Below are 18,936 nucleotides of genomic sequence, written 5' to 3' on the forward strand. Positions count from 1 at the left end.
AACCCAGCAATTCCATTCCTGGAAGTTTATCCTATAAATATACTTGCATAATATATTGTTTAGTTTTTTTTTTAAGAAACATGGAGAACATTATGTATCAGTTTCTTGCCTCTTGCATTAAAAATAGGGACAAATAATATTTGCTTATACATGCATAAAGAAAAGCATTGAAGAATAACAAGAAATTATGAAATAGTTAGCTTCCAAGGGGGCAGATGGGAATCAGAGATGGGAGAGAGACTTTCTATATATAATGTTTTATGTGTAATTTGTAAACATCTGAAAGTATTATCTATTCTGGTCCAAAAGTTTACAATTTTTTTCAAGTCAACCCTCACTTTCCTCCTTCACCATGCCTCTCTAGCTACATCTCATTTCTCTGATCTCCTTTAAGGCCAGATCCAAAACAGTTCTGTATTTCCTCTGCTCTAGTCCCTCCCCATCCTACTTCAGTTAGGCTTTTGTTCCCAGGAGTCCACTGAAACCACACTTATGAAGGCCACCAATGACTTCCAAGTTGTCAAATCCTGGGTGAAGTTTGGTTCTGCTCTTATTGAATCACTCAGCATCATTTGATAGCTAATCACTCCTTCTGGAAACCCCTTCTGGTCTTGGTTTTCAGAAGAATACCTTCCCCTAGTTTCTCCAACTTCATTGATGCCCTCATTAGCTGCTCTACTTGTGACCTCTAAATAACAGAATGCCCCAGGTTCAGCCTTTTGACATCTTCCTTCTGTGTACTCATTCTGTGTTTATTCCTGTCAAAGAATAACATGGAGGCAGTTCACTGTCTGCAAACAAGTTTACTCATGGAGGAGTCAAGAGATGATTGTCAACAAAGGTTTAAAAAATGGATTTATAAAGAGAAGAGGGAAATATGGGATGTCTAGAATGGGTCTTGTTTGTTTTTCTAGGGGGAAACTGACTAGCTACCATTTTGCCAAGCAGTCGGTCTAGGCAGCCTGCCCTTGAGCTGGCTGGCTCAAAGCATCAAAGAAAACAATGTTAGCTATTTATAGACTCTCCAGAAAACTGTGAGGTACACAGAACAGGTTGTCTCTGTATATTGTAAGCACCTCTACCTTGACTGAGCCAACTCTGTGCCATGTTCCTCATCAAAATTTTCTCTGTTTCCCACTGTACTAGGATTCCCCAGAGAAACATGTCCAAAATACAGGTGACATTTTGATGTGGTAAGCATGAGAAGGCCACTAAATTTATGAGAATTGTAGTCCCCGGGACTTGCCAGTAAGTATTAATTATTGTCTGAATTTAGTTGGTCTGAGTTTAAAAATCATGCAACAATTCCTATATGAATGTATGAGAAAATAATTGGGCCACAGTTTGTATTGTGAATACCGTATTTTATTCCTTTTTTTTTTTTTAACATCCCTTGGGTTACTTTAAGGTCCCAAGAAATAAGAAAAAATTATCTGCCTTAGTTATCTATTGCTGTATATAAAGTTACCCACAAATTGAGCAACTAAACATCTATTATCTCACAGTGTATGTGGGTCAGGACTCTGGGCATGGCTTAGCTGGGTGCCTCTGGCTCAAGCTCTCTTATAATGTTGCACTCAAGTTGTTAGCTGGAACTGAGGTCTTATCTGAGTTCTCAGCTAGGGAGTTGGGGCAACAGAGATCCACTTTCAAGCTGACTTCCATGGTTGCTGGCAGACCTCTGTTCTCTACCACGTGGGTTACCCCATAGCCTTCCTAAACGCCCTAGTCATCCATGAGACAGAGACAGACAGAGAATCCAAGACCAAGATGGAAACCAGATTTTTATAGTCTAACCTTGGAAGTTACATCCCATCACTTCAGCTGTGTTTCATTAGAACTGAGCCAATGAGTCCAGCCCATACTCAAGGGGAAGGAATTCCACAAGAACATGATTACCATACCAAGAAGCTGAGGTCACGGGGGAACCATCCTACACACTACCTACCACAAAAGTGCTCTTTAAGGGGGACTGGAGGCCAGTTAAGAATGAGGACATACTTAGGTTGATAATATTTTGGAGGATTTTGAAACTAAACAGCATAATTAAAAGCCAGAAAGGATAGCTGTCACTGTAATTGTTTAAAAAAAAGTAAATTAGACAGCATAAACAGTTGATAGGCAAGAAAACAGTTAAGAAAGGAATCAACAAAAGGCAAAAATTAAGAGAAAGAATAAGAGAAAACTAATAAAATGTAACTCTAATGTAAATTTATTACCTTGATTATGGATCTTTATCCATTGAAAGCAACTGTCTACACCTCAGATTTTCTTTTTTTAAACTTTTTATTTTGAGATCGTTTTAGACTTACAGAGAGTTGCCCCAAAAAGAGTTCTCAAATAACCTTTAGCCAGCTTCACTTTCTCCATTGAATTGCCTTTGCACCTTTGTGAAAAATCAATTGGCTTTGTGTGGATTTATTTAGGGGCTCTCTATTCTGTTCCATTGATCTACAATGGGGTCAGCACACTGTGGCTGGGAGCTGACCACCCCTTTTTACAAATAAAGCTTTATTGGAACACACCCATGTCCATTCATTTGTGTATTGTCCATGGCTGCTTCCATGCTACAAAGGAAGAGTTAGATAGTTCCAACATAGACTGTATGGCCTGCAATCTTAATATTTTGTTGAAATTTTTCGTGACTAAGTTAATGAGAGGTGTTGGTGTGTGGTTTTCTTTTCGTATAGTACTTTTGTCTGGTTTTGGCATCAGGGTAATACTGGCCTGGTGAAAGGAGTTGGAAAGTGTTTCCTTCTCCTGTTTCCTAGAAGAGATTATGTAGAATTGGTACCATTTCTTCCTTAAATATTTGGTAGACTATTTTTAGAAACCACCGGCTTCTGGACTTTTCTTTTTGGAAGGATTTTATTTTATAAATTCAGTTTCTTTAATAAGTATAGGACCATTTAGGTTACCTTGAGTTTGTTTTGTTTGTGTTTTTCAAGAAATTGATCCATTTAATCTGTGTTGTCAAATTTATAGACATTGAGTTGTTCCCAATATTTTCTTCTTATCCTTTTCATGTCTGTGAGGCCTGGAGTGATAGTCCCTCTTTCATTTTAAATGTTGGTAATTTGTGTCATCTCCCTTTTATTCTTGGTCACTCTGGCTACAGATTTATCAATTTTATGGTCGAAGAACCACCTTTTGGGTTCACTGATTTTTCTCCACTGTTTTTCTGTTTTCAGTCATACTGTTTCAGCTCTTACCTTTATTATTTCCTTCCTTCCGCCTGCTTTGGGTTTGGTTTGTTCTTCTTTTTTCTGTTTTCTTAAGGTGGAAGCTTCAGTTATTGATTTTAGTACTTATTTCTTTTCTAATATAAGCATTTAATGTTATAAATTTTCTTGTAAGCACTGCTTTAGCAGCAGCCCACAGTTTAATATATTTCTATTTTCATTCCAAAGTTATTTAAAAATTTCCCTTGATACTTCCTCTTTAACTCATTAAATGTCTGTCATTAATTTGGAAATATTCTTACCCATTAACTCTTCAGATATTTCTTATGCTCTGTTCTCTCTTTCCTTTTGGTATTCCAGTCACATTTGTGTTTAAACTGGTGTCTCAAAATTCTTAAATGCTCTGTTTTCAGTGAATTTTTCCCCTCTTTTTCTTCTTGCATTTCCATTTCAGTAATTGTATTGACTTATTTTCAACGTCACTCATTTTTGGCTATGTCAAGTCTACTGGTGAGTCTCTCAAAGGCATTCTTCTCTACTACTGAAGTTTTCACTTCTAGCAGTTTTATTTTAGTCTTTCTTATAGCCACCACCTCTCTACTGAAATTTTCCATCAGATCTTGCATGTTGTCTAAGTTTCCTGTTACAGCATTCCTCATATCAATCACTGTTATTTTAAATTCTTTGCCAGATAGTTCCAACGTCTGTGCCATATCTGGTTCTGGTTCTGATAACTGCTTTGTCTCTTGCAAGTCTTTTTTTTTCTTTTCATATACCTTGTAAATGTTTGGTTGTTGGTGAAAGCTGGACATCTTGTGCAGGACAATAGAGGCTGAGGTGAATGGTTTCTCTGCCTGAAAATGGACAGGCTTTTCCTTCTACGAGGCCTCAGTGTGGGGTTTGAGTTAATCTAGTTAGGACTTGGGCTTAGTTTGAAGTTTGTTGTTGCTATGGTTACCTTCAGGACACCAACGCTTCAAATTCTTGTAGAAATATCTGCATCAAGGGTGGGAACTGGTTAGCCAGAGAAAAGTCTGATGGATTCTGAGTTTGTAAAATGCCTAAGAGAGGATCTACTTGCCTGCTCCTGTTCCTCTCCCAGGATTCTGCTCTTAGGTGGTATTCTAAGCTTGTTCGTTTGGTGTTGGGGGCAGGTAGAGGTAGAAATAGGAGACATTCTCTGTTGTTCTAAGATTCAGTCTTAGCCATGTACTATGTCCCTGAATCTTGGAGATGTGGCCTACTGGGTTCTCCTGTCCCTCCCCTGACTGTGGTTATGGACCCTGCCCCTTCTCTAGGAATAGCTTTTTAAAAATTTTAACCACTTTCCTTTTCTCCGTCTGCGAGGAATTTTCACCCAGGCCTCAAGGGCAGCAGTGCTTGTTTCTGCCTTCCCCATTCCCAACACACACACACGCACGTGCACACACACGCACGGGTGAAGGCTTTTGTTCCTTAATTGAGATAGGAGAGAAGGACCTAGGTAACTTCTTGCCCATTCTGCTTGGCTGCTATTCCCCTCTCCTAAGGCAGCACCACAAAATTTCTTGGGTTCTTTTCTGATCTTTTTCGTGAATACTGGGTGGGGCTTCTGCAAGGAGAGAACGAGCCTGAAAAAGGGCATAGAGTCCCTCGATTTTTGTAGCCTCCAGGAGCTTTATTCTGCCCTGCTAGCCTATACTTGGCTTTCATCACCTGAATTCTTCTTAACTCTTCTTACTGTTTGCATCTAACCCAGGTGAGGAAGTGCTCAACGCTCATCTCTTGCTACAGGTAATTGTCTCTTAGATCTTTGACTAATTGCTTGCTTTACAACCTCATCTCTGATAATGCAGTTGGTGTAATTATGGCCCCCAAGAAGATTTCACATCCTAATCCCTGGGGCTGTGAACATTGAGATAACCTGTTCTTGAGTTTGTTATCTTAATTGGCAAAACAGATTTTACAGATGTAACTAGGGTTACTAATCAGCTGACCTTAAAGTAGGGAGATTGTCCTGGATCATCTGGATGGACCAATTATAATCATATGAGCCTTTTAAAACAGGTAACTTTTTCTCTGTCTAATGACAGAAGTAAGAAAGATTTGCAGCATTAAAGGGACTCCACAGTTTGTTACTGGTTTGGAGACGAAAGGGAGCCGTGTAAGAAGAAATATGGACAGCCTCTAGAAAGAGAGCACATCATGCTGATAGCCGGCAAGAAAAGTTGGATTTTAGCCAAAATCTGAATGCGCTTGGCAATGCATTCTTCACCAGAGCGTCTAGAAAGTAATACAGTCCTGCTAACACCTTGAATTCTGCCCTGATCAGAGAACCCAGCTAAGCCATGGCTGTGCCCATACTTCTGAACTAGAAAAACTGAAATAAGTTGGGTTGTTTTTTTTTTTTTTTTTGAGCTCCTAAATGTATGGCAATTTGTTATGGCAGCAAAAGAAAACTACTACACATAGGTTCAGGGAAAAAAATGAACTTCATGAACTTGAAGTTAGCTAGCCTTGATCTTTTTCATTGTAAAGGTGAGAGCAGTGCTGTTTCTGGCTTTCTGTACTCCAGGGAGGAATCTAGAAGTCCATGTCCCAGATCTTCTTTTTTGACTTGGAGAACCCTGGGCGGAAGCTGTCTCTGTTTGGACACCATTCAGTAAGACCTGGGGTCAGATATTCAGTGGGACTGGATATCAAGATTGTAGGAATTTAACTATTGTTCTAGGAAGTGTGTACTAATGGGTGTATGTTTTAGAACTTAGTAATTTTTTTGTAGTTAAAAATACTTGAAATTGTTCTTTCTGGTACAGTTTTAAAGCTGATTTTCATTGATGTCTCTTTCAATATATTCACTCCCCTAATTGTATATTACAGAGGGAGACAGCCAGTGGTGTCCTCGTTGTTAAAGTAGTTATTTGCATCTGGAATGCAATATTCAGGAATATGACTGCACAAATGAGTTAGTTAACAATATTCAGCAGAACTAGAATTTTGGGATGATGTGGATAATGAAGTTTCCTTTTAATGAGAGTACCATTTGTAATTTATAATTTTTAAAGTATTTTACCTGTAATGTAAGATTTTTTGTTTGTTATCCATAGAAAGTATTGAAGGTATTCCCTAGTGGGAAAAACAAAATCCATCAGCCGTTTTGTGACTGTTAAAGCATTTGCCTTTCTACAGAAAGGGATCATGTTTCATTGACCTTTAACTTTAACCCTAATGACCAGCACAGACAGGGGCTTAAAATTTATCAGCTGAGTTAATGAGTGAAACGTGAAAATAGTGTCTAGCTCCACTCAGGCCATTCTCTGTTTCATTCTGAGGTTCCCAGAACAGTCCTCACACTTCTGTAATATACTGCTTTGTCCTCATTATTTGTGTATTGGTCCTGTTTTCTCTGCTAGACTGTGAACTGCTGGTATTATCTATGCCCTCATCTCCCATGAAGAAGGTACTCTGTATTGAATGAATAATGTGACTGGTTAAATTAGGGACTATTTCAACCTCTCTGGCCCATTCATTTCTTTCAGATCTTCCCAATGATGTACACGTGAGGCAGGTGATTATTTAAATCTCAAGGGGTATCTTGGTAGCGTAGTTAAACCAAAAAATTTACCAATGCAATCAAGATAACTAAAACAAACTACAAACTTAATGTTGACACTGAACAAACAACTTTTAAGGTGGACAAATAATTTTATTTTGTGCATGCAAATACATGTCAAGTACTGCAAACTTTTTCCATCAGTTTTCTCTCAAACACTGAAAATCATGATGCTCTATTCTGTGAACAGCCAAAGCTAATATCTCTTCACTTCAGTGCTACAGCAAAAACACACAGAATTCACTCTTTGCTATTCACTATCATCACAACCCTCATTGTTCCATCTCTGCCCTCCCCCCATATACAGGCCTTACGAATCCTAGCCTTCCCCCATTTAATCCTATTCCTATAGCACAAAGGGAAACATTACAATTTGGAAATTCAAATTGAAATAAATGGAATAGAATTTATTCCCATATATAGTCCCCATTTCATTGTACAGAATTATTTTAAATTATAGTTTTAAATAGAAGCTGAGTATATGCCTTAAAAATGAGCATTAAATCCATCTTAGAGATGGTGCCTGCTTTTTACATGATGGGTGTACACCATCTTTAATTTCATTTACATTTCAATCGAACAATAGATTTGCAAAGAAAATGTCTAATACAGACGTAAAAATATTCACACTAGAGCTTCACAATCGGTTGTACAATTGACAAACAGGCCTCTTTTCCCAAACTTTCCAGCTAAGCAAATTTATAAAATGTAATCAATGCAACAAGAAAAACATTTCTCTTTCACTTCCAGGGAAAAGAATATGCAATAAACAGTATAAATGCAGACAGCAGTTGCTGCAAGCTAACCACGATACTCCCAAGTGGCTGTACAGTGGATATGTGCAGTACGAATAAAAGCCACATGTGTTGTATCACAACTACAGTATAATTGTTTGCCCAGCTAAGAGAATGCATGCACTTCCATGCCTTGGGTTATAAAGTGAGGCCTAATTCTTGACAGATTGATGGAATATATGCAAATGACCTTGGCTTTTGGCAGTACTAAGTGCAGCCAGTGTCTGTGTTCCACTGGTTTAAGGATATTTAAAAATTTTTATTTAAAAAAAAAAAGAAAAAACTGCCAATTTTAGACTTGGGGGAATAACTGCTCTCGGAGTAAAAATAGGACTCCACTCAAATGTGGGGTGTTCTGATTGGTGGCCTTGACTCCTTGTATTCCCTTGCCAGCAAAGGGATACAAAGAAACCGCTAGTATAAAGGAGTGACTAGCAAATTTATTCAGTTTATTCAGAAAATGGGATACTCCTTGAGCATGTTTATTTGTGTTCTGCTTGCAGAAGGGGTTCTTATGTGGAAGGAGTTACAGTAAGTGATCCCATCAACACTCTTCATTCACTAAAACACAAGAAAAGTTCTTCCAGGAAACTAACGTATAGTTGCAATGCAACTTTTCCCTTGAATGACTAGTTACCAATACTGGTGACAGTCTGCTCAGAAAATGACCCTAAGAAGCTAGGGAAGAAATACTCAGATTCAAAATTGAAATCACATGCTGAATCTGATCATTACAAACTCCACCCCTGTTAACAAGACAACATGAGCTTTAACATTTAAAATGCAAAAGCAAGCTAGACTGTTTTTAAAACAATGTTTTCAAATGTTTAGATAATCCCATTTTAAATACCTACAAATTGTTGTGCATCCTGTAATTTTCTCAAGGCAGTGTATAAAATTGGGATGTGTTTTATATACTTAGAATTGGCTAAAAATTTGAGTGAAAGTGACCACTTCCACACATACAAATGGAAAATCTCAGTTCTAGTACAGGAGATTCCTTTCATTATTCTCTTGTGAGAGTAAATAGCTACTAGGAAAAATATCAGTGCCACTGACCCACTGAAGTACCTTCTCTTGAAAATTATGATGCACAACTTTCACGCATGACACTGGTTTACCAGATGGTACTGAAAGTCATGGCAGGAAACGCAAGGGAATCTGCTTTGTTCAGGTACCAACTAGACAAAATACACATAAAATTTTCTCAGAATTTAAAAATGAAAAGAGACCACAAAGGAAGAACTACTGATGCTACATTCCCAGTATCTGAATGGGAGGCACAGGGACTTCAGAGTGGGACTCAGAAATTAAAACTAAAACACAAAAAGTCAAACCAAAACACCCACCGTTTTCCCACTTTCCAGACCTTAGACTAGTTTTTCATAATCATAATTAGAACACAGGCCAGATACGCAGAATTTAGTTACCAACATGACAAATTTCCTCTCCTACTGTTTATATCCTTTGATTTCAAAGATACATGCATTACAACATGTTGGTAAAAGGGTCAAATAACAGGGAGTGCCCCCAATTTTAAAAAGTCACATTCTGGGTCTAACTTGTAGTCTTTTCCTCTCCGATATCATTAGGTACCTTTTTGAAGAAGGATCATATCAACTCTTCTTTCTTCTAAAGTGGCAGAGAACCAATGTTTACTTCACGTTAAACACACCATGAGAAACAGAAGATGGCAACTACATAAAGGTTGCAATACAGAATAATCCCAACACAGAAATAATTCCTATGTTGTTAGTGAGGAAGAGAGTAAGTTTTTAAGAACAGGGAGTTATTGTTTTATGGGATCACCTGCTGCAAGACAAGCATTATTTTAGTATAAATGTTCTGAGACATACCAATAAGGTTGGCAGGTATATACATACACTGATGCAAATGTAATTTCACTGGACAAGTAGGCAAACACCTAAGCAGTTTATCCCAACCCCCTCCAGCAGAGCACAACCAAGTTTCGAAACTTCAATTTTAAAATTAAAAAGATAAGGTTAAATACACAAGATCAATTTATGTAGTATATATTCACCCTCAGAACGTGCTGAAGATGTTTTGCGTAGTTCTGTTGCACAGAGGGTTCTTTCCCTGAGGGCACATAAGGAGCTCTCAAACTGTTAATAGGTCTCTATTTTGTAACAAAATAGCAATTTTAAAATCTTAAAAAAAAATACATTACCTTCAACATGGAAGATCTCACTATTTAAATATCCATGAAATAGACATACTGGTTTGCATATCCTTTTTGGAAATACAAACAGCAAATAAAGTACATTGGAAGCATTTCAAATGTAATAAGCGCATATTTATAGAAAGGTTCTGATATAAATTATAATAATCATGTTCCTGTAATATCCTAGGCTAATTTATAATGTCGGAAATAAGTTAATGTAACATGGTTTAAAACTCTTGTTCCTACTCATTTCAGGTTAAAGAGTGAAATAAATAAAACGTCTTTGTAGGGATAGGGGGGCACTGGCCATGGCAAAAAGGTACAGTACTAACCAAAGGAAACTAAGTCAAGGCTACTATGCTGTTATGCTACAAACATCGTCATACATTTGAGTATTAAATAAATGTGTAAGATCTTCCATACTGACACCAGAATATCAAAACTACCCCTTTGTTTCTCAGGTATATTTACAACTTATCAGTCACCTTATGAGCATGTTCATTAAGACAGATATCAAACACCAGTATTTACTCATTCTGATCAAGAAATTTCAGGGAAATGTCAACCCTCCCACCCCTGGAAATGTGCACAAAACTTTTTATCAAAATCTTATCTGATACAATGCTGTGGTTTTGTAAAACAACTAAATAGCTCAGACGACCAATAACATGATCCTGTTTAAGCATCTTGCTAGCAGGAAAAGCCCTTACATACAGTACACCTGGTGAAAGATCAGCTTGGCTTAAAATATTCCAGTACAATTTTCAGAGTAAACAACTTCACAGAAGTTAATTAAAAAAATAATAGTAAAAGTGAAACTAATCTTAAAGAAATGGGGGAAAATCAAAGACACAAACTATAGGTAAGATCACCAGTTAAGGAATGCCCAGCTTTTGTTTTCAAATGTGGACTGAAATTTAGGTCTCAGTAAACTACCTCCCACGAATCTGGGGCGTGGCTGGCTGAGCACGCTGCATACTTTCACATGCCAAATCAAAAACTTTTCAGTCACATTTTAGCAGGGCAGAAATTATTCATGTTAAACTATGAATAAAGGTTAGCCAATGTTCTATTATTACATGGTTCATAGTCTTATCAACCTAACAGTCAGAAAACAAGGAAAATTAAACCCCAACATGAAGTAACAATAAACAATATTTAACCAAGATAATGCAATGAACATCCAAATTAATTAGTTTAAATTAAAAACCCAGCAATACCATCTCGTTAGTCAGTGCAAACGCTACATACAGGGTTTTCTCAAGAAAGCTGAAAGCACCTGATTCTTTTGCCAAGTCATCAGATTCAATAATGTACAGGCTTAAATCTGCATTTTAAAAAACTGCCATTACATTAGTGCATAATTTATCAAAATTGTAAAAACGATTCTGCATAACTTAGGAGAATTTAATATCTAGTACATCAGCTGAAAGACTTAGGCACTTGGTTATATATTTAATTACTTACTTCAACAAGTAGCCTGTGTATAAATATTAACAAAGCAGAAACTATTCTTGAAAAATGGAATATTGAAAAAAATTTTAAATGCTACAGATAAAAGCACTGCACCACACTCCTACATATAATGCAGTAAAGAAAGCTAGTATATAACCCTGTAAAATTCTATGGTAAGAACGTCTAACTCCACTCTTCAAAATTAACAAAAAAAGAAAAGAAAAGAAAAAGGAAAAAAAATCCATGCAAAGTCCCATGAAAAAGATAAATAAAGCAGCTGGAATGAGATGGAAATTTCTCTCAGTGAAACATAAAATAGAAATAAATAAGTTAATTAAGTCTACTTTCACTAGATGTATCATTGTAGGATCCTGCTAGTTTAATAACTGAGTTGTTAATTTTCTATAGAAGCCATTTAAAATAGGAAATGGCTCAGTTACTGCACCGGATTGCTACAAACTCATAAAAAGCTGCTTGAAGCTTAAGTTAAATGTCCAAATTCCAATCACCTCTGGAAAGTGAACGTGTTACCCTAGTAAAGTAAATTTTCTTTTTTTTTTTTCATAATGCTAATGCAAGAGGGCTTGAAGTATCAAAGAGTCCACAGGAAATGGATGCCCCCAGTAATATCTTTTTTTTAAAAAAAATATACATTATATAATATATATTATATATATAAAAAGCTAGTGTAAATGCTTCCATGGTATGGTCACAAATTTGAAAGATGAATCTCCTTTCAGCTGTTAACCATCTTCCCATTTGCAACAGGTTTTAAAAAGTCGTTCTTATCTTCAGACATGACATGAGTTTTCAGAATGAGGTTGCCAACACTGACAGATGTGGTGATGGGGAGGCAACTTGCATTGCTAATGGACACTGGGAGTGGCTGGCTAAAGCAAGAAGTTACCGGCAGAATTGTTTTTTGCTCCTCCCTGAGAGAAGATAAATGACATTGAAAACAAATTAGCTGTAAGTGAAAACTTTTAAGAGTAACCATACATGATGATAAGTAAAAATTTTAACAAACTTGAAGAGCCCCTAGCAAAGAAAGGCATGTCTTTTTCACTAAAAAGTATCAGAGGTCACAAAAAAAGTTCCATCTTCCAAAAATTCTAATAAAAAATTAGAACACTGGGTTAATTTAAGGCCAACAAACTATCAAGTTCAAGACTTAGCCCATATTTTAGGCAGTAATTATCTTTCTATAATAAAATAGTAAGGCTAAGAAAACCTTAACATGATTTTTAAAAAGGGAAACCTCATTTAGGTTTTAATTCTCCACTTTATAATATGGAAGTATGGCTATCAGATTGAGGAAGGACAACCTGACACTGGAGAATAAAAGTAAACTTTTATACCAACAAAAAGCAAGTTTTAGAGGCTACTAAAATGGACTACTTTGTTAGTTCAAATTTACCTCTTCTCTCCTAAAAATCCAGACAAACGAATCACTGCCTTATTAAATAGTCCTCCCCTCACAGGATAAAACCAAAAATAAACTTAACACTGCACCTCTTTCTCTTTAAATATTCATGCGCTATGCCCACTGGTTATGAGTTTTATGTCCAACACTCACAGAATCACATGGTCTTCACCTAAACTCTGTCTCTTCTGCTCCAGAGGCTCCTTTTGGTGCTGCTGGACTGGATGTCCATTTTCTACTGCTGTTCCATTCAGCAACTGATCATTTTGAGAACTGATACCAAGCTGTATGTCCAGGATCTCCTAGGAAAATAAAACATGGATCCTTCAGTATGAAAATATTCTGTACTCTAATTTCCAATGGAGTAAAGCCTCCTAAATATCTAACTGTGGTACTCACCTCCATCTGTTCACCTTGTCCATCAGGTTCATCAGTATCAAGTGCTGAAAGCTCTAACTCAATATCCCTATCAGGCTTAGTATCAGTTGCATCTTCAGTATAATCACTCTGTAATTGAGAAAAATACTGATTTCATATCTGTGGAAACTGGGGCTTCCCTTTTAAACTAAAATGGGAATCCCAATGATTGATCAAAAAAAAGAAATCTGAAACTACAATTTTATTTCTACTCTAAGTTTTAAAAGCAATCATCTGCCAGAAAAAGCCACACTAAGCAATGACATAAACCAACAAGCAGCAGCAAGCAGCAAACACACTAGGCATGAAGGTGAGAGGTCCACTTTCCTTACCTCTCCATTTCTCAGTTCAATTTCTTTGCTTAAAAGATTTAGGGTAAGGTGACGGCCTTCATCCAGGGAATTCCACTTCTGTTGCATGGCCAGAGCATTGGCCTCCCTTTGAAGAAGCAATGAGTTACTCTTGGCCTATAAGTTAAAAAAAAAAAAAAAAAATCAAGTCAGCTTCTAGCCATAGCTTTCAAATGTCATTCTATTTTCAAAAAATTCAAAGCTGAGTGACACAGAGCCTACCTGCTGAAGCTCAATGCTCAAAAGGTCTCCAGTACTGGAATGCTTTCTATGACCAGATAAATCAGTAACAATGAATCTGTCCCTTTAAAGAAAAATAAGTTTACTGTTATAAAAGTGAAATAAATGAAGCAACTAAATCAGTAATGACTATATAATGACTTATATACAATAGTTTTATGTAACAGATCAACCCTGATAGTTTCAGTCATCATTCCAAATTTAAAATATTTTTCAGAAATTTGTTAATACCTAAAACTAACAAAGCACATTTCATGAATAACTGGGGACAGGCTCTGTACTCTGAGAATACACATACAAGTCTGAGACGAAAGAATCCTAAGGAATTAAGAGCAACATTACCGTTCAATATAGTGTGCTGATGATGCGGCCTCATTACCATATGAACTCCACCTTGAATCAACAGCATTGACGTAAGGGACATAATCTATAGAAATGTAGAAAGAAACAATGATCAAAAAAGTGAAAAATCAGATACAGAGGTGAATGCACACTTTTCGAAAATATCCATATTTTATCCAACGAGCCATGTTCTCCTCCTGCCTAAACCATTTCATTCTGAGTTTACTGTGGTTGTTACATGGAGGGAAATGTTCTGTACTTAACAAAGTCAGGAGCATAACAGGTGAAGTAGCAGTTGAACGGGTTACCTGATACGCTGATGGGCTTAGTCGCACTTCCTTGGGAAGCAGTGGCCTGTACAGGATCCGTGGTGTGGTAACCTGTACGGGAAGATCGAGAAATTGCACCCCATTTTGAGATGATAGGTCCATCACTGAAAGGAATTATTGGATCTTCTTCTTTTGTCCTTCTCTGAGTTTCAAATAAATGCACTCTTCTCTTAACATCTCCACTGTCCAGATCCTGCATAAACCAAAGAAAATCAATAAAAAGACCGACCACTGGCAATTACTTCAGTTAATAAGTACATGCTTTCCAAAGATAGGTAATAAAGGTTTCTGGTAAATTTAATGTTAGCTGCAGATCTCAGTGATAATCCAACATTTATTTTAAAAACACTGAACTATGCTCAAACAACTTAACCATTAAATGTAATTTATTTCAGACTTACCTAACTATAACTCTGCTGCTTACAGGTGAGTTATATAGCAACAATACGAAGATGAAAGCAATCTTTCTAAAACTTGAGTCAATACGCATGATAACCCTTGCCCCTCCCAAATCATACCATTAAGACAGCATTTGAATTAGCAATTACATCTCTGGGCTCTGAGTCGATGGCATTTATACAGGAGCCTATGGTGCCACAAGACCAAGGAGAATAATGGGAAAGATGATCTTCTTCAAATTTTGTGCCACTCATACTTTCAGAGAACTGATTTAAAAAAAAAAAAAAGGAGGGGAGGGAGGCATAGGCAATTGGTAAGAAACTTCAATTTACAAACTTATAACTAACATAAAGTAACTTATAGAATTCACAGCACTTTACAGTGAACAATTAAATTAATAACAATATAAAAAACTGTCATAAGTGATCAATCGCATTTATACTAATTGTATTTTATATTACATATTAAAAGAAAATAGAATGCCTTCTCTTTTTTACTCATACAAGAATTCATAAAGAACCCCTGAACGATACTATGTAGACAACCAACAATTATTTATAACATGCCTCTAACATGGTACAAGGTCTCGAAAAAGAACAAGCAAAACACACATACACATGCACAGAGATCTAGAAATACACTTTTCTATTAAGCAAGTGGCAATTCTAGCACTCCTGTCAAGATGTTTAGCTGCTCTGAAGAAGTCTAAGCTGGATGAGATAAATTTGGATCTACTTTAGAAATTCAATGGCTTACTGAAATATTTATGGATGGAAAAGTATGATGTCTAGGAATACTTCAAAATAATCCAATAGGAAGGGGGAGTACAAACGAAACAAGACTGGCTGAGTTAATTATGGGTAATGGGTACATGGAGTTTATTATACTATTCCATGACACTTTTCATAATGAAAAGATTAGAAAAAAAATTCTACATTAGAATTTTCTGGGATAGGGAATAAACCAGTTGAATCAAAACAAAACTTAATGGTTTGCTCTAAATTTAACAGTACAGAAAGGATACACTGAGATAATCCTGGTATAAAAAACTTGTTTTGTAATGAAAAGGACAATAATTAACAGTGATTTAAAACACCATGAGTAATACGGTAGGCATTTCTGCACCTCTTGTGAAGTAGGGAAGAAATGCCTCAGATAGACCAGAATTCAAATCCAAGCTACTTATGGGCTGACTTTACTAGCTGGGCAAATTACTTAACTTCTCTGAGTAGGATTTCTAACCTGCAAAGTGTAGATAATACCTGCCCCCTAAGAATTCTGTAAGAATTAAATAAAATAACATTACATAAATACTTAGTACAGTGCCTGGCACAAGTAGGTGCTCAATAAATGGTGGATATAAATTTTGTTATTAACAGAAACCATAAATATAATGAGAACTATACTGCTGAAAAGATTTTAAATTCTTGGTGGAAAAAGGACTATGATTTAGTGGTCTTCAGATTCTCACAATGCCTAGTCATAGGGCTTATATATTCAACATTTATTGAATTAAACTCAGATGCAACCAAACCAATGCAAAATACCCAACATAGCCAACCCTGATTGAATGAGTGCTCTCAAGTCATTCGCTGGACCTATCCCTGCAACATCAAGCGATTAAAACCTTTCTTACATCAGTGCGGAAGTCTACACTGAATAGAGGAGAAGGTGGTGTTGGTGACTGTGTTGCCACAGGAAGAGTTGAAGAGACAAGAGGTGCTTTCTGAGTGTGGTACTGTGCCCACTGCTCTGGCTTTCTTCTCATCTGCTCCTCGCAACTGGTCTTCAAATGACCACAAGGTTCCTAAAAGGGGATAAAAGAAACAATCTTAATCATCTAGGGAGTGGTAAATAAATTTAACTATGCTCTGTTGAAATAATGTGAACACTTACTATATTGTTGGGACCAGAAAAAAAAAAAAAATACAGTAGGGAGGTCACCCTAGCCTATTCTCCACACACTTAAACAAAAGGCTTAAATATTTAAATGATGTTAAAAGTAAAATATGAGAACTTACTTTTCTGTTTTAGGAAAAGTGTGGGGATACTAAAAACAGGCCCTGTCTTTGTATCTGGAAGATTTTTTAACTTTCCCATCAATTTCCTATCCAAACATAACATTTATTGAGCATTAATATGTAACAGGTCCAATTCTAAGAGCTTTGTTTCTTCTGATTTAATCCTCACAACAGCCTTATGAGGTAGGTACTACTATTATTTCCATCAAATGTGAAAAAACTGGCATAGAGAAGTCAAGTAACATCCGTAAGTCACACAATTATTAAGTGGACGAGCCAGGATATCTCGGTATTCTGACATCAGACTCTAGACTCTTAACCACTATACTATAGTAACGATTGTATTTCCATTATCACTTATCACTTACCCTTGGTAAAGGCACAGTTGTCCTTGGCTCGCTTGGTGGCTGACAAGCCACTGAATAATACCCATCTAATGAGTTATATCTTTCCCGCAAAGACGTCTGATACACAGACGAGTGCATCACATCCATCGGAGGTAAAGAATTGCTTCTAATAATGTCATCTCGTTGGTACATAGGTGGGCGCCAGATGCGCCTGCTGTCGTACACAGGAGCATACATTCCAGAGGGTACTGGAGGAACTGGTCCATACGGCTGCGGAGGAGGAGGTTGGTAAGGAGAAGAATTCATTCGATCTCGAGGGGAAAATGTACTGTAATGATCGGCATATGGCATGGAAGCAGGTGGGAGGGAAGACTCTGGAACATTACTGGACCTCACAAAGCGAGGAACACAAGGAGCCACACCAGCTGGTACTGTTGGAGGTGGTGGGTAGTATCCTTGAAAATTGGAAAGAGGAATATTTAATGTAATCTTAGTAAAATTTAACATTTTATAATAGTTTACGTTTAAAGCAGCCTTTAATGTGGGAAAATAAAATAAACTTTGAACTTTAGTTACCCTGGTTTAGAAAGAAACTACATGCTTTCAAGACACCACTATATGAAAATCATTAATGTCCAATATTTTGTTAAACTGCTCCTTAAAAACACATGATGAGGTATAAACAGATGGCTGGCAAATTTCCTTGTAGGGCATTTACTGCCACAGGTTTTGGATTAAAATTATATCATTGATTACAATGACATCATTGATTCGTAACCTTTTTGGGAACAGAGGTTACAGGCCTCTTTCATAATCTATATAAGTTGTGAATTGTCTTTCTAAAATTATATACGTATATATAAACCAAACATTTAGTATACTATTTCAGAGGATTTACCAAACTCCCTGAAACTCATCCATCAACCCTGTATTTGACTCATAGGAATGAGAACCTTAAAACTATTGACATGTAGAATCACAGATTCTTAGGACAAGAAGAAAATTTAGGGGTCATGTAGTCCAAAGGACTAATTTTTTAATGTAGATATTCTAGACAAATATAAATGATTCACTAACTTATTACAACAAATGTAACATTACAGCTTCTTTTTCTCTTAGAATTATCTAAAATTACTTACCTGTCTGTGGGTACTGTGGGACTTCAAAGGGTATCTGTGTCCTTGGATCTTGAAAATACTGAATGTTTTCAGAATGCTGAGGATACACTGGTACTCGAGTAATAAACGGGCTGGATTTTGGAGGCACAGAATTCAGCTCTGTTCCAACATTAGAAGGCCCAGCTGAGGTAGCCGCTACATTACTTACAGGAGTCTTGGGTGGAGAACCAATTTTACTGGAGAGAAAATTTAACAAGGGCAAATAATAAATCACTGTCTATGACTGTTAAGTCTTCCTCAGTAAGAATTTTTCATAAACTTTTATTAGTGACCACTAACAGAAAACACTTCAAATATTTCCATAGTGACAAATAAGGCAATGAATTTCACTGCCACTTTACACAGCTAATTCATAAGATTATAGTAACAGACCTCATATTCTGGTGAGGCCAAAAAGCAGAACAACACCAAACATGAAACACAAACAAATCCCAGGCACAGTGTACCCCACTAGTCTCTTTTTATCCATAATTTAAGCAAAGATTTTTCCTATTGGAAGTTAAAAAAAATTCTGTTCAATAACTTCTCAACAGAAACAATACAGTCCACCAGTAGAATTCTTTGGGACAAATGAGACAGATACATAAAGGAAGAATTGTTCTATTAAGAGCCAGATTAGCTGAAATAGATTTCTTTCGTTGAAGAAAGGCTATTTTTGTCCATTTTGTTCCCTGCCATATCCCTA

The 18,936-nt window shown here is 36.6% G+C and overlaps 1 protein-coding gene across 2 annotated transcripts in view; it reads right to left on the reverse strand.

Moving 5' to 3' along the window:
- Window positions 1-6,846: 6,846 nt before the first annotated feature.
- The window catches only part of RC3H2 (ring finger and CCCH-type domains 2), a 47,977-nt gene continuing 35,887 nt past the window's right edge, over window positions 6,847-18,936 (reverse strand). The window contains exons 11-21 of one of the 2 annotated variants that reach the window (XM_032478370.1): window positions 18,213-18,427; window positions 17,095-17,528; window positions 16,342-16,512; window positions 14,825-14,971; window positions 14,286-14,499; window positions 13,978-14,062; window positions 13,618-13,699; window positions 13,378-13,512; window positions 13,028-13,135; window positions 12,782-12,930; window positions 6,847-12,137 (exon numbers count right to left, since the gene is read on the reverse strand). In XM_032478370.1, coding sequence (XP_032334261.1) covers window positions 11,942-12,137; window positions 12,782-12,930; window positions 13,028-13,135; window positions 13,378-13,512; window positions 13,618-13,699; window positions 13,978-14,062; window positions 14,286-14,499; window positions 14,825-14,971; window positions 16,342-16,512; window positions 17,095-17,528; window positions 18,213-18,427 — 1,936 coding nt within the window. In that variant the 3' untranslated portion in view covers window positions 6,847-11,941. The remainder of the gene's footprint in view (window positions 12,138-12,781; window positions 12,931-13,027; window positions 13,136-13,377; window positions 13,513-13,617; window positions 13,700-13,977; window positions 14,063-14,285; window positions 14,500-14,824; window positions 14,972-16,341; window positions 16,513-17,094; window positions 17,529-18,212; window positions 18,428-18,936) is intronic. The other variant, XM_032478371.1, reaches the window with a different exon arrangement.

This window comes from Camelus ferus, chromosome 4, assembly GCF_009834535.1.
Source record: "Camelus ferus isolate YT-003-E chromosome 4, BCGSAC_Cfer_1.0, whole genome shotgun sequence".
NCBI classification, from domain to species: domain Eukaryota; kingdom Metazoa; phylum Chordata; class Mammalia; order Artiodactyla; family Camelidae; genus Camelus; species Camelus ferus.